Source organism: Suncus etruscus, chromosome X (genome assembly GCF_024139225.1).
Source record: "Suncus etruscus isolate mSunEtr1 chromosome X, mSunEtr1.pri.cur, whole genome shotgun sequence".
In the NCBI taxonomy this organism is placed as follows: Eukaryota; Metazoa; Chordata; class Mammalia; order Eulipotyphla; family Soricidae; genus Suncus; species Suncus etruscus.
In genome coordinates, this window is record NC_064868.1 from 52,247,285 (window position 1) to 52,264,430 (window position 17,146).

General features: G+C 37.3%; 1 protein-coding gene across 1 annotated transcript in view; it reads left to right on the forward strand.

Moving 5' to 3' along the window:
• The window catches only part of SHROOM4 (shroom family member 4), a 144,701-nt gene that overhangs the window by 50,381 nt on the left and 77,174 nt on the right, over positions 1 to 17,146 (forward strand). The window contains 1 exon segment of the mRNA XM_049766904.1: positions 13,350 to 13,484. Within this exon segment, the coding sequence (XP_049622861.1) occupies positions 13,350 to 13,484 (135 nt within the window).

Below are 17,146 nucleotides of genomic sequence, written 5' to 3' on the forward strand. Positions count from 1 at the left end.
GAGACCCAGGAAGAAAATTTCCAGGAAGAATCAATGGTCAAGAACATCATTAAAGAGAAACTTCCAGAGCTAAAGAATATATGTGATCAGATCCTGCATGCCCGAAGAGTACCAACCAAAAGAGACCCCAGAAAAACCACCCCAAGACACATCCTAGTCACAATGACAAATCCCACAGATAGAGACAGAATTCTGAAAACAGCAAGATCAAAAGGGGAAATCACGTTCAAGCAAGCTTCCCTGAGATTTACAGCAGACCTGTCACCAGAAACACTCAATGCCAGAAAGCAGTGGTGGGATATTGTGACAAGACTGAATGAAATGAATGCTTCACCCAGAATACTATACCCAGCAAAACTCATTTTCCGGTTTGATGGAAGAATACATGGTTTCACAGACAAAAAACAGCTCAGAAACTTCACAGACACAAAACCAGTCTTAAAAGAAAAACTGAAAGACCTAATCTAAGACAAGACTACCCAAAAGACACACCAAATTTTGAAATAAAGATGGCGTTAAATCCCAGGACAATTCTTTCTCTCAATGTCAATGGACTAAATGCACCAGTTAAGAGACACAGAGTGGCTAAATGGATCAAAAAACTCAATCCAACCTTCTGCTGCCTACAAGAAACGCACCTGAATAGTCAGAACAAACATAGACTCAAAATAAAAGGCTGGAGAAAAATTATCCAAGCAAACAACACCCATAAAAAAGCTGGAGTGGCCATACTAATATCAGATAATGCAAACTTTATACTCAGGAAGGTTGTAAGGGACAAAGACGGACATTTTATATTAATCAAGGGGTACGTAGAGCAGGAAGAATTCACTCTCCTAAACATATATGCACCAAATGAGGGGCCAGCAAAATATTTAATAAAACTGTTGACAAATCTGAAAAATAATATCAACAACAACACAATAATTGTGGGGGACCTTAACACGGCTTTGTCAACACTGGACAGGTCAACCAGACTGAAACCCAACAAGAATATACTAGACCTGAGGAGAGAAATGGAAGAAAGAGGCCTAGTGGATATATATAGGACACTCCATCCCCAGAAACCTGGATACACATTCTTCTCCAATGTACATGGGACATTCTCCAGGATAGACTACATGCTGGCACATAAAACATACCTCCATAAGATCAAGAGGATAGAAATTTTGCAGACTACCTTCGCTGACCACAAGGCTCTGAAATTATTTGTGAACTCCAAAGGGACTCAGAAGAAACACTTTAACACCTGGAAGTTAAACAGCCTCATGCTCAATAACCAGTGGGTCCGAGATGAAATCAAGGAGGAAATAAAAAGGTTCCTGGAAACAAATGACAATCAAGACACAAACTCTCAGAACTTATGGGACACAGCAAAAGCAATACTGAGAGGAAAATTTATAGCTTTGCAAGCACACATCAGGAAGGAAGAAGGAGCTTACCTGAGTAGCTTAATGACACAGCTAATAGAACTAGAAAATGCTCAACAAAAGGACCCAAGAATAGGAAGACAGAAGGAAATAACAAAGCTGAGAGCAGAAATCAACGAAGTGGAAACCCAAAAAACAATATGAAAGATCAACAAAAGCAGAAGTTGGTTCTTTGAAAAAATAAACAAGATTGATAGACCACTGGCAAACCTAACAAAGAAAGAGAGAGAGAGAAACTTGATAACTCGTATCAGGAATGAAAAAGGAGAGATCACTACTGATATGACAGAGATTCAAAGGGTAATCAGAAACTACTTTGAAAAACTCTACGCCACTAAAAATGAGAACCTGGAAGAAATGGATAAATTCTTTGACTCTTATAATCTTCCACGGTTGAAGGAAGAGGATGTAGCATATCTAAACACCCCCATCACCATTGATGAAATTAAAACAGTAATCAAATGTCTGCCGAAAAACAAAAGCCCAGGTCCAGATGGATTCACTAATGAATTCTATCAAACTTTCCAAGAGGAACTACTGCCAATCTTGGCAAGACTCTTTCATGAAATTGAACAAACAGAAACACTTCCAAATAGCTTTTATGAAGCCAACATCACCTTGATACCTAAACCAGACAGAGACGCTACCAAAAAAGAAAATTACAGACCAATATCACTGATGAATGCAGATGCAAAGATCCTCAACAAAATCCTGGCAAATAGGATTCAATGCCTCGTTAAGAAGATCATCCACTACGATCAAGTAGGTTTCATCCCAGGAATGCAAGGCTGGTTTAACATCCGTAAATCTATCAACATAATACACAACATCAACAACAAGAAAAATAAAAACCACATGATCATATCAATAGATGCAGAGAAAGCATCTGATAAGGTCCAACACCCATTCTTGATCAAAACTCTCAGCAAGATGGGAATGGAGGGAACCTTTCTCAATATAGTGAAGGCCATCTACCACAAGCCAGTGGCAAATATTATCCTCAATGGAGAAAAACTGAAAGCCTTCCCTCTAAATTTTGGCACAAGACAAGGCTGTCCTCTCTCACCACTCCTATTCAACATAGCACTGGAAGTACTTGCTATAGCGATTAGGCAAGAAAAGGATATCAAGGGAATCCAGATAGGAAAGGAAGAAGTCAAGCTCTCACTGTTTGCAGATGACATGATACTCTACTTAGAAAACCCTAAAGACTCTATCAAAAAGCTTCTAGAAACAATAGACTCATATAGCAAGGTGGCAGGCTACAAAATTAACACACAAAAATCAATGGCCTTTCTATATACCAATAGTAATAAGGATGAAATGGACATTAAGAAAACAACCCCATTCACAATAGTGCCACACAAACTCAAATATCTTGGAATCAACTTGACTAAATATGTGAAGGACCTATACAAAAAAAGTATAAAACTCTGCTCCAAGAAATAAGAGAGGACACACGGAAATGGAAACGCATACCCTGCTCATGGATTGGCAGGATTAACATCATCAAAATGTCAATACTCCCCAAGGCATTATACAGATTTAATGCCATCCCTCTAAAGATACCCATGACATTCTTCAAAGAAGTGGATCAGACACTTTTGAAATTCATTTGGAACAATAAACACCCTCGAATAGCTAAAGCAATCATTGGGAAAAAGAATATGGGAGGAATTACTTTCCCCAACTTTAAACTGTACTACAAAGCAACAGTTATCAAAACAGCATGGTATTGGAATAAGGATAGGTCCTCAGATCAGTGGAATAGGCTTGAATACTCAGAAAATGTTCCCCAGAGATACAACCACCTAATTTTTGATAAAGGAGCAGGAAATCCTAAATGGAGCAGGGAAAGCCTCTTCAACAAGTGGTGTTGGCACAATTGGATAGCCACTTGCAAAAAATTAAACTTAGACCCCCAGCTAACATCATGTACAAAGGTAAAATCCAAATGGATTAAAGACCTCGATATCAGCTTCAAAACTATCAGATATATAGAACAGCACATAGGCAAAACACTCCAGGACATTACAGGCATCTTCAAGGAGGAAACTGCACTCTCCAAGCAAGTGAAAGCAGAGATTAACAGATGGGAATATATTAAGCTGAGAAGCTTCTGCACCTCAAAGGAAATAGTGCCCAGGATACAAGAGCCACCCACTGAGTGGGAGAAACTATTCACCCAATACCCATCAGATAAGGGGCTAATCTCCAAAATATACAAGGCACTGACAGCAATTTATAAGAAAAAAACATCTAACCCCATCAAAAAATGGGGAGAAGAAATGAACAGACACTTTGACAAAGAAGAAATACACATGGCCAAAAGACACATGAAAAAATGTTCCACATCACTAATCATCAGGGAGATGCAAATCAAAACAACGATGAGATACTACCTCACACCCCAGAGAATGGCACACACCACAAAGAATGAGAATAAACAGTGTTGGCGGGGATGTGGAGAGAAAGGAACTCTTATCCACTGCTGGTGGGCATGCTGTCTAGTTCAACCTTTATGGAAAGCGATATGGAGATTCCTCCAAAAACTGGAAATCGAGCTCCCATATGATCCAGCTATACCACTCCTAGGAATATACCCTAGGAACACAAAAATACAATACAAAAACCCCTTCCTTACACCTATATTCATTGCAGCTCTATTTACCATAGCAAGGCTCTGGAAACAACCAAGATGCCCTTCAACAGACGAATGGCTAAAGAAACTGTGGTACATATACACAATGGAATATTATGCAGCTGTCAGGAGAGATGAAGTCATGAAATTTTCCTATACATGGATGTACATGGAATCTATTATGCTGAGTGAAATAAGTCAGAGAGAGAGAGAAAAACGCAGAATGGTCTCACTCATCTATGTGTTTTAAGAAAAATGAAAGACACCCTTGTAATAATAATTTTCAGACACAAAAGAGAAAACAGCTGGAAGTTCCAGCTCACCTCAGGAAGCTCACCACAAAGAGTGATGAGTTTACTTAGGGAAATAACTACATTTTGAACTGTCCTAATAATGAGAATGTATGAGGAAAATGGAGAGCCTGTCTAGAGTACAGGCGGGGGTTGGGTGGGGCGAAGGGAGACTTGGGACATTGGTGATGGGAATGTTGCACTGGTGATGGGTGGTGTTCTTTACATGACTGAAACCCAAACACAATCATGTATTTAATTAAGGTGTTTAAATAAATTAAAAAAAAAGAATAGAAAAATAAAATAATTTACAAACAAGACTACCATAAAAATAAAATTTTAACCTAAAAATTAGGTGGAATTTTTTCTTCTAGATATGTTTGACAAAGTGTTGATTTTCAAAATGTTTAAAAAATAACTCAACTAACTTAACAATAGCAAGCGAGTAACCCAATAAAATGAACAGAAAACCTAATTCAACATTTATTTAAGGATGAGAGAGATATTCCATAGTCTCTGAACCAAAATATATTCAAGGAAGACAGAGATATTCTTCAGATCCATGGAAATTTGCTCTTATTTGTTGCTAGGAAAGTGACAATCAAAACCACAATCTGATTGTCACCTCCCAGCTTGGAGAGTGGCCTATATCTAAAACATGGTAATCAGAAGTGCTGTCAGAAAATAATTTGATAACAGCATACTAGTACAGCTATAATTGATTTATTCTACAATTGCTGGACTTACTTTCATTTTCCTTTGTCAATAACCTTTACAAAAATCTATGTTGAGCTAGCTTCTGAAGTAAGTACTTTCTGATTTCCATGCCAAGTTCTTCCATGTTGCTGGGGGAAAAAAGTAGTCTCCTTACTTAACCTTTACAATTTACATGAACATAGGAAATTATACTTTTCATGAAATCTCACTACTTATCCCTGCTAAGTGGTCAAATATTTAATTTATCCACCACCACCACCACTGTCTACTTCTTTAACAACCCAAATTGGGAATGAACTGTTTAGTTTCCTATTTTTTTCTTTCTATGACAAGCATTTCTTGAGAATACAATGTTTCCACTTGCCTGTCACCACAACAAATGATTACACAGTCTCTAATCATAATTTCATAAGCTTTACCTTATCACTGACAGGGCAAGTCTATTAGTAGACCCATTCTTTTTTGGTTAGCAAGTGGGAATTGGATAATATCATTGAGACTTTACTACTATAGAGTAGGCAAATGAGAAAAAGAAGGAATGCTTTGGCATCTATAAATTACTGGAATCTTATTACCCATGCCTGAGTAATAAAATAAGATTACATCTCCTCATGCTTTTTTGACTAAATCTTATTCTCTAATGTATTGCTATCAGTGTCATATATCAAGGTGTGGTTATCAGAATGCAGAAATGCCTTAATCTAGACGCAGGGGTCTCGAACTCACGGCCCATGGGTCGCAAATGGCCCCCAGTACAACATTTTGTGGCCCTGCCCTAGAGGAATCTTTTTTTTGTTTTGTTTTGTTTTAGTTGTTTGGGTCACACACCCCAATTTTCAAAGCTTACTACTGACTTTGCACTCAAGGATCACCCCGACTTTGCCTCCTGTGGCCCCCAGGTAAACTGAGTTTTACCCATATTTTTTTTGCATTTGGTGATTTGGTTTGAATTGTACTGCCTTCAGATTTCAGCCCTCCATTGTCACCTGTGGCGTGGGGGCTGAGTCCCTTCTCCGGAGTGCGACTCTAGGTGGATATGATGGCTGTGGTCGCTGAGGTTTGGCCCCACCCTCAAGACTCTTCCCTCACATTACCTGCCAGAAGGTGTAGGTTCCCTCCGCCTTGCCCAACCACAGCAAGATTTCCCCTCTCCTTTCACCTGTCAGAAGGTGTGGCAGAGGTCCAGGCCTGTGTCAATTTCCTCCTCCCCCTCTACCTGTCAGATCGTGTGGTTCCCCTCCAAGCGCTCCTGTCCCTGCCCATTAATAGTGGAACTGCTGCAAGAGCTCTGCTGGTCGGACCTGGTCAATTTCACCCTCTCTGATCAATTTCACCCTCCCGCTCTACCTGTCAGACATCGTGTTTCCCCTCCGAATTTGAGCCCTACTTTATGCCTACTGAATCAGAATATTCATTTAATGAGATTTTTGTGTGATTAGTTTGTCCACTAATATTTGAAAAGTGCTTGTGCTACAGATTACTGAATATTAATAATAAAATGTTCACTATAATCATTAATACTATCAATATTAATAAAACATATATTCATTTCTCAAACAGCCAAAAATGAGAAAATTGGGGCTCTGTGAAAATTGGTGAGTTGTAAATCTGAGACACCAGAACAAATACATATGCCCACACAATACTCATAACAGTATTTCTAGGAGGGCCTTAGTTTTTCCTATTTTCCAAGACAGACTTGTCTAAAAGGTACAAAGGGAAGAGAGGAAAGGGTCATCTAGTCAGAGTTTCCCCATGGTAAAAAGGTTTTATTCATAGTTTTTTTTTTGTCCTCAGGTTATTTGTGTAAATTCTCTTCTCTCAGAGGCCCAGAATTGCTTGGATGTTGAAGAGGCCAAGAGAAAAATGGAGGAAATTAGGATTATACTGAAAGGAAACTTAATTCCTCACGAGAAATTAAACTGTGGTTCTTGATTTTGGGCTCAGGGTATGCTGCAAACTCATTTGGAGATATTCTGACTTCTGAAAATGCTACTGGTCATAAAGCCATCCTTTCTAGTCATCCTTCAGAACAAGGTTGAGGTCTAATAAATTCTAGCATAGTATATATAGCCAGGAGAGTCCTTTATCATGTAAGACTCCATTGTTTTATTTGGTAGAAAATAATCTGAACCCAGGGGTCATTGAATTGCTAAATATCAGAGAGAGTTTATAGCAGAACCCATGATATTGACTCATAAGTGCTATTGTTATGGAGTTGGGAGTCTCTGTTTTTAAATTGTTTTCTTTGTATCCACTCAGGTGGCCATAGGAAATGCAACCATTTTAATGGAATCCGGAACTGCATGCTGAAATGAGGTAAAGTGACATGTTTGATACCCTTTCAGTAACAATATTGCAAAAACACAGTGCCTAAAGGGAAACAAAGAGAAATAAAGAAAAATGAAAGGTGTCTGTCATAGCGGCAGGTTGTATGTGGGGAGGAGGATTGGGGAAATGTAAACAGGTAAAGGGATAGGTATTGAAACATTGTATTACTGAAACTCAATCATAAAACAACTTTGTAACTATGTATCTCATGGTGATTCAGTTTAAAAATAGGGCCTAGAAAAATTTTATATTATATGTTATATATAATATATTATATATTTTATATTATATAATTATGTAATATATAATATATTACATATTTTATATTATATAATTATGTAATATATATTATATATGATATATACAATATAAATTTATATATAAGCTGAACCTTCACTTTAAAACCTCTAGATCACTTGCTCATAGCCATGTTGGCTGTCTGATACTTCAATTTGTATACTTGGAAACTGCTAGGCCTCACTAATCTTGATTGTCTTTTTTCTGGGTCCCAGAGGTCCAGCGGAGATGACTGGGTGGAGTCTACTCAGTTCAGGAAGCACAGGAATTATTTTAAGTGTATGTGTTTGGGGATATTTTTCTGTCTAACTACGTGTATTTAAAAAAATCTTTTTAGACACCCAGTTTATCTTTCCCAAACACCATTTCCTTACTCCTTTCCTGAGTTCTACCAGTGGCTTGGGATCCAGCTTTCTTATTGGCTTCTGAGCTATGTTAGGGGATGGGCCAGGGTCAAAGGAGGTTGGAGTAGGGAATAGGAAGGCTGTTTCTGCTGCTGGAATTGCCTTTCATCATTCTCTTTACCATTAATGTACTGCCTATCTTCTGGAGAAATATCTTAATTCCTCTCTAACTCTTGACAATGAATTTCTTTTAGAATTGTGGGCATATTTAGGTCAAACTGGACTAAGGGGCATTTAGCCCTCCTTTCTGTTCTTAAAAGTAGAATTTAAATGTCTGAGCAAATAATCTTGGATCATAGGTTTAGGTTCCTTCTTGTCCTGTCTCAAGGAGTCTTAAGAGAAGATCAGATGAATATCAAGTAAGGAAGAATCTAGGTTGCAGAAGGAAGATATAGGTGCTATCTGGAGGGGTTGTTGATGGTCTTTCCCAAGACAGCTCTCCACCAGGGCAAATTTCATGGTAAGTACAGCTGGGTAGTCAAGTCTGCCATCATCACTCTTATCTATAATGTTTTCTATCTTGGGTATACCTCTCCTTTTGTGTCCAAGAAAAGGGATATGGAGAGGGGTCAGCCTTAGGAGAAAAAAATACATGAAGCCTTTTCTCCAGTTATATCTATTGCTGTATGGGTTGATTCCCACATTTTCCTGTTTTTAACTGCCTAAAAAGATGCTTTAAAATTTGGACTATAGAAACTCCCCTATCTGACTGCTTCTTTAAGCAAGTCTAGAAGATTCAGATACACAAGCATTTTGAGGCATATTTTTTTGGGGGAGGAGAAATCATGTGATCCTAAAAAAGCATTATAGGAGTGTTCGGCAAAGTAGGAAAGATCAGCAATTGGCATGCAACTAAAGTTATCCAGTGAGGTGGAAGATGCATTTGGTGCAATTGGGGAAGATTGTTTAAAATATAGATTTATTGGGCTGAGATTGAATATAAGCTTTTAAAAAATGAGTTGGTAAGCCAAAAATGTTTACACCTCTTGAGTCTCATTCCTAACTGCTGATTGTTAATTGTGTGATGTTGTTTAAATATTGCAGTTCTCAGTATCTCCTTACTTTAGAGCTAGAATTTGAGTTAGGATGAAATTAATACTGTATGCAACACACTTAGTACATGGCATATCTTAAATATCTATAAATGATCTTTGGTTGTTTTAGTTGTTTACATTTTGTGGCCACACTTGTCAGTGCTCAGGGGTTACTCCTGGCTCTCTGCTCAGAAATCAATCCTGGCAGTCTTGGGGGACCATATGGGATGCCGTGAATCAAACCTGGGTCAGCCACATTCAACGCAATTTCTTGCCTACTGTGCAATCTCTCCAGCCCCACATTGTTTTTAAATGCTTGTAGCAAGTCTACTGCTTATAGAATCATTACCAGATATTTCCTAGATACATCTACATTGACTTCAAGCTCATGAGAAAAAATCTGATTATCTTTTTCATGCTACAGATAATTTTCAACTCATAGCACCTATTTCTATATGCTCAATTTTACAAAGCTAGAATTTCAATGTAAGGGCAAATTGACTTTTAAGTTATAACTATTTGGTAATAACAGTAGTCCAATTAGAATTTCTTGTTTTCTGTCCGTTCACAATCTAGGGATATTATGCAGCAACTGATCCTTCAGCTGTAATTGTCTTTCTTCCAATTTATGGTTTTCTCCCAGTTTTACAAAAAACAAACAAAAAATTCCTCCACTCAATTATTTGCTTCTATCTATTTTGAGATTCTTTTTTATTCTTGTACAAACTGAAGACAAAGTGAAGAGATTTACACTTGCCTTCCTTTATACAAGTAATGACTCAGAGAAGAAAGAGATCAAATAATCTATCCCATTTAAAATAGTGTCCAAAATGATCAAGTTTACCTATACATCAACCAAAGAGAGATGAGAGACCTATATCAATAATACACATTTTCAAATTGGCAAGTTTGTAATATAGAAGAGCCTTGATGGATAGACAAATCTGGATACTTTAAGCCAATAAAAGAAAACTTTATGAATTGATAACAGTTAATCAAGTACCTACTGTTTATTTAACACTTACTACAATCAGGCTGCCTCTCAGATTCTTTCAGTTATTATCTCTAATTCACACAATCGCCTAGCTAGATATTATAGTATTTCTTTTCATCTAATAAAACAAAAGCTCAAATGTATTAACTGAATTCTATAGAATCATACCTTCAAAGTGTAGTGTAAAGATTAGACCTATCCCCTTCAATTCTGTTTAAATGCCTGAAGGCATGTTGTAGCTGATAGATAAAATTAACATATGAAATGATAATGCACAATAAGAACTGAATTGCTTCTCTTTGGAGAAGATGATACTTGAGCAGTATTTTAAATAATAAGTAGTATAAGAAGCCGAAGCAATGGAGCAGCAGTAGAACGTTTGCCTTGCATGCAGCTGACCCAGGATGGACTGCATTTCGATCCCCCAGGTCCCATATAGTCCCCCAAGCCAGGAGAAATTTCTGAGCTATGGGCTAGGAGTAACCCCTGAGCATCAATGGGTGTGCCCCATAATCAATAAAAATAATAATAACAATAATAATAATAGTAGTAGTAAGTAGTATATAAAATGGGAAGAACAATGCAGGAAAAGGGGCCATTAAGTAGTTATTGGCTAAAATTGGTTGAAGAATGCCAGAGCCCCTCCTTGCAGACTTAATGTGTATTGTCTCATTTGATCTCAACAACCCTACTAATAAGATATTATTTTCCCCATTTTTACTGTGACGGGAAGTAGAGCTCTAAAAAGTGAAGACAACTATCTAAGGAAACTAAACTGATAAATGGGAGAGCTGTGATTCAAATGAAGATGGCACAACTTCAGGGTCTATTGGAAAATTAATACCAAAGACATAAAAGTAGTTAAAGATTGTAAATGGCATAGAAATATGAGAAATCAGAATTGATATATAACAATAGCATATAGATGACTTTAAAATCTGATTCAGCTTATTTTTGATATAGAATACAGTGCAGATTTGGGAGTTGGTAAAGATTATCCAAATTTTAGACATCATGGACTATGATTTATAGTAAGCAGTACTACTATGTGGCACTTATAATTATTTTTGATGGTATACCACAGTGGGTAAGCAATTCAAAGATTTTTTTTGTGTATTAACTTTGTATGAATCTCTAGGAAAAGGCAAAAGCTCCAAATCTGGTATCTTCACCCCTCCTGCTGTACTCTTTGATGAGTATAATAGGACAATTTGATTAAGAGCAAGGATCTCACCTATGTAACTTCCCTATACATTTTTTAATGAGGCTATTTTTTTTCTTTTACCACCCATCACCAGTGCAACATTCCCATCACCAATGTCCCAAATCTCCCTCCTCCCCACCCGACCCCTGCCTTTCCCTATACATTTTAAATACTGCTGATGACTTGTAGTGCAACTATAATTTCAGTTCTAATTAATTTTTACTTTAATTTTGAGCAATACCCACAAAATTTCAGGGTTTACTCCTGGTTCTTAACTCAGGAATTACTTCTGGCAGTTCTCAGGGGACAATATGGGATACTAGGGATCAAACCTAGATCACTCTACCTCCTGTACTATTACTCTGACCCCATATCTAGTTCTAAATATATGTCAAGCTGTCTCTTCTTAAGCTTCCTTGTGTCTGACATACTAATACTCAGTATTTTCCAGCAAGGACATTTCTGAAATCCTCCTTTTGTAGAGATTCAGTCATTAGAAACCTTATATTGTTAGAATATTTTGTGTATCTGCTGGGCTGAAAAGCTACCAGCTAGAATGGAATCTATCTTGTGTCTGTCCACTCCAACTGCTGGGAGTATTTATGTTATTCCACTATATATATAGTGGAATAACATAAATATATATAAATTATATATATATATAATTCCACTATATATAAAGCTCCTTAGTCTACTCAGCAGCCTCCTTGCCTAGCGTGGAGTCTGTCACAGTAAATGACTGAATAAATGAGTAAATAAGCTGTCATCTACTTATTTCTCCTCATCTACTTATTTAAACTCTATTTTTCTTACTCTGTCATTTACTATATCTTGAATTATCATCCATATACATCTATGTAATCTTTATCAGAGCGTCCCTTTCCTCTGCTTGTTTCCATGAATCACAATTTTCCTATTACCTTCATCATAACTTGCACTTCCAAATTTTTTCTTCCTTGTGTTTCTTTTCTCCTCACTACCTTCTTTGTCTCCTTTCTTACTCAGCTTTCCTTATCTCTAATAAATCTCTTTATCTGGACCTACTTATATTCTACACCATTCTCCACTCACAAGGGTGGCAGCTATTTGTGAAATATACCAGAAGACAGAGATGGGATCTCTTCAATCCAGACAATGCAAGATTTCTGACTGCAGATTTCAGTTGCAGATATATACTGTGGCTGCAACAAGGGTCTTGGTTTCAGACCTGCTTTCCTATATACTCCAATGTTCTGCTGAACTGCTACTTTCCTTGTCAACCTTGTAGTACTGTAATATTCACGTCCTATTTTCTCTGATAAGAGCTAAGGTTCTTGTGTCATATTTGCCACAAACTTGATCATTGTTATGCCTGTCTACTCTTCTAATTTCTATTGCCTTTTTCATACTTTATTTAAATAAAGTTTGTCTCTTTACTGTAAGTGTTCAGGGAAAATATTATATTATATATACATACATATCAGTATTATAATCATTCCTGTGTCCCCAGAGTCGCACACTTATGGTTAACAGTAAACATTCAACAAATATTTAGAAAATTGTTGTACAAAAAATGGAAAATGTACAGGCATTGTTGATATGCTTGATAATTCAATTGCTTGTTCCTTTCTTAGAGGGAAGATTAGAAAATTGTTTTTTTTATAAATAATATTTAGGTTAAGGTCATTTTTTTTTACTGGGAAGTAGCTCTTCTTTATTTCACATGTATTTTTGAGTGGACCCTTACAACTGTATTCAAGAATACAGGAGCCCTACTGGTTGATTTTTCAGCCAATCACAATTACATAACTATTTAGCATTCATTAACTATCTGACAATAATAGGGATCACTCTCAGGTGAAAATTAAAGTACTGAGAATGAGGAGAGTTACTGAGATTACCATACAGGTTCCTTACAAGATGTTCTGCTTCATTTAAGGGAAATAGGGGGTGGGAGTGGAAGCTTCCTTAGGAAGTGATTTCAGCATTGGGTCCCTATGCTAACTTCCTGTCCTTTCCTTGTTGTAGGAGAACCGCCCCTGTCAATAGGCCACACTCATGGCACAAGTCCAAGCTGCTGCAGAAATGCCCTAATGTAGCTATTACCATGCATTTTTCTTCTGAAGCATTCAACTTATTCTTTCATTCAGGCTGCAACACAAGGTAGGTCTAAGACCTCACCCTCAAGATAGTCTGGTCCCTGTTCAATGTTAAAGTAAAGAGAGTTGTGTAAGAGAAGGTGGAGTAAATGGGGCTAAAAAACTTAAGTTCTACTCTTAGTTTGTGGCTAACATACTGACTTTGGACCAGCCTCCATTACTCTGAACTCTTTTCTTTATACTTAATTTATTTTGCTTTCAAGGCATTGCACTCTCATGTTTCCCACCTTGTTTCACTGGATGTTCATTCACACAAATTTTAATATAATTTTTATAAGTTTAGTTCACATGGTTACTATAAATTTTTATAGTTTTATGTACAGTTATAACTCACACCACTGAAATGCCCAAGAACATCTGCTAATGCTATTTTATTTAGGAGCAGATCACCTCATCATCTCCATACCTCCACCTTGCTTAGAATATGGAGATACTACCCAGTTTGTCTTAATGGTAATTATCCCTCTGATCACTTAATAGTAAGAGGGCATTCAAGGCTTAGTTATCTATCTATAGAGACTCATTGACGTTCTCGAATAGTGTTCATAAGCCCTGTCACAAAACTAGAACTACATAGTACTTAGTACTTGGTAAATGCTGATTAGCACTTGGTAGCTGTTATTCTTGACTACATCTACCTCTAGTAAGGCTACTACAGAGGACTTTCTACTGTCTGTTGTTAAAACAGTTATTTAAAAGGACACTATCCGGCTCTTTAGAGCCAGCAAAACTGATGGCCTCAAGCCACCTTTTGCCTTTCACAAGACCTTTTATCCAAGGTGTGAATTCTGTCAAAAAAGCTTAGAAAATCTAAAGGATGTTTACCTCTACTCAATGTCATTATTTAGCGTTTGAAGTTAGGGCATAGAGGCAGAGACAGTTTTGCTTTGGAAAAAATTTACAAAAATATGTTAGTGTTTGGTTCTGTTTGAGTGGGGCCATGATTGTTTTCAGCAGGAAGGGTGGTAGGGTGGGTAACAGGTCCCTTTCAAGCAAGCCTTTGATGGATTCTCAGCCCAGAGGTCAAGGAAACAAAATCAAGGAAAAGAAAAATAATTAGGGGATAATGACCTCAGAGCTCTAAGGACTCCTGTCACTACTTATGCTTATATTTCTGAACTGTGAATAATCTTTTTGAGAATAGTCTGAAACCTCTGGGATTCTAGTTATTTGAAGTTACTGGCATCACTTGGCTCAGTTTGTTTTGTTTTGTGGAAAATGGTATTTAAATGTTAGAATATTGTCTGATATTTGTTCTTTTCTTGATTTCCCTGGTTTGGCTTTGCTGTAGGTGAGTAGGAAGTCAAGGATGTATAGAAACCATTAGAGTATTTGTTCTAGTGTAAAAAGATTACCAGTGAAAACAGAAATTGAGAGCAGAAACAAACAGAAATTGACCTCTTCTTGGTCAATTAAAACAATCTTTGGATCTGTGATCTAATTTCATCTGCAAACAACCTTCTGATATTTACATTACTATTTTTTATAGACACTATAACAGAAGACCTAAATTTATTGGACTCAGAAGTCTGAGTTCAAATTCCAGCTCAGGTTCTTTTGCAAGTTTTTGAGCCTGTCAAATTGACTTTATCATTCAAAGCTACAGTTTTCAATGTTGAAGTGATAACATATCAGGTAGGGTGTTTGTTTTGCACAAGTCCAACCAGAATTTTATCCATATTATCTCTTAGGTACTCCAAGTCCACCAGAGTTATTACTGAGCACAGCAGGGTATACACCCTCAAAAAAAAACCCCAAACTACATATATCCCAATATTAAAGTGAAGATAATAAACTATCCTCTTTAGTTTAAAGTAAGTCATTGTAGATAAATGTTTGGTTCTCCATAAATAGTAGGATTATTATTACCAAGATATAAAAGGGATGTCACCTAAATTCTGGATATATATGTCTCATGTACTAGAGCTGAGTAATACAGAGTATAATCACTTTAAAATAACTTTCCTTTGGGACTGGAGTGATAGCACAGCAGTAGAGCATTTGCCTCGCACACAGCTGACTCAGGACAGACCTGAGTTTGATCTCTGGCATCCCATATAGTCCCCCAAGCCAGGAGTGATTTCTGAGCTCATAGCCAGGAATAACCCCCAAGCATCATCGGGTGTACCCCCTCAAAAATGACTTCCCTTTGCAGAGCTTGCTTTATTATAGTGATTATGTGTAATTTCTGCACCAACAGAACCCCAGCACCTAGAAACCTGTTAGAAAAGAGAAATTTCACAATTCACCCAAATATGAATCTCTGGGATGAAGTCCATTAATCTGTGCTGTTACAAATCCCCCATGTGTGACTAATGCACAATCATACTGAAAAAACACTAATATACAAAATTGGTTGGCTGAGACTGAATTAAGACTTTAGACCTCATCCATATTCTTTAAATAATCTGAAATTCCTCTTCTGGCAAAGAGCCACGTGCAGACTCCCTGAGTACAGCAGATAAGCCAGAAGCAATTCTAAACTCACTGGCAACAAGAGAAAATAGTATAACTATTGAAACCCATACACTTACTTTGGGATATTTCCAAATTTGTATTCTATGTGCCATCTTATCTGCAGTGCCTATCTCTTTCCCTGTTTCCCACTCCTCTCTACTTCAATCCTTCCTTCCTTCTTGACTTCTTTTCTTCCTTTCTGCCTTCTCAACTTCTTATATACCCTTCTTCTTTTTCTTTTTTTTTTTTGCATATTTTTTTTATTTAAACACCTTGATTACATACATGATTGTGTTTGGGTTTCAGTCATAAAAGGAACACCACCCATCACCAGTGCAACATTCCCATCACCCAAGTCCCAAATCTCCCTCCTCCCCACCCAACCCCTGCCTGTACCCTAAACAGGCTCTACATTTCCCTCGTACATTCTCAATATTAGGACAGTTCAGAATGTAGTTATTTCTCTAACTAAACTCATCACTCTTTGTGGTGAGCTTCCTGAGGTGAGCTGGAACTTCCAACTCTTTTCTCTTTTGTGTCTGAAAATTATTATTACAAGGGTGTCTTTCATTTTTCTTAAAACACATAGATGAGTGAGACCATTCTGCGTTTTTCTCTCTCTCTCTGACTTATTTCACTCAGCATAATAGATTCCATGTACATCCATGTATAGGAAAATTTCATGACTTCATCTCTACTGACAGCTGCATAATATTCCATTGTGTATATGTACCACAGTTTCTTTAGCCATTCGTCTGTTGAAGGGCATCTTGGTTGTTTCCAGAGTCTTGCTATGGTAAATAGAGCTGCAATGAATATAGGTGTAAGGAAGGGGTTTTTGTATTGTATTTTTGTGTTCCTAGGGTATATGCCTAGGAGTGGTATAGCTGGATCGTATGGGAGCTCGATTTCCAGTTTTTGGAGGAATCTCCATATCGCTTTCCATAAAGGTTGAACTAGACAGCATGCCCACCAGCAGTGGATAAGAGTTCCTTTCTCTCCACATCCCCGCCAACACTGTTTATTCTCATTCTTTGTGATGTGTGCCATTCTCTGGGGTGTGAGGTGGTATCTCATCGTTGTTTTGATTTGCATCTCCCTGATGATTAGTGATGTGGAACATTTTTCCATGTGTCTTTTGGCCATGTGTATTTCTTCTTTGTCAAAGTGTCTGTTCATTTCTTCTCCCCATTTTTTGATGGGGTTAGA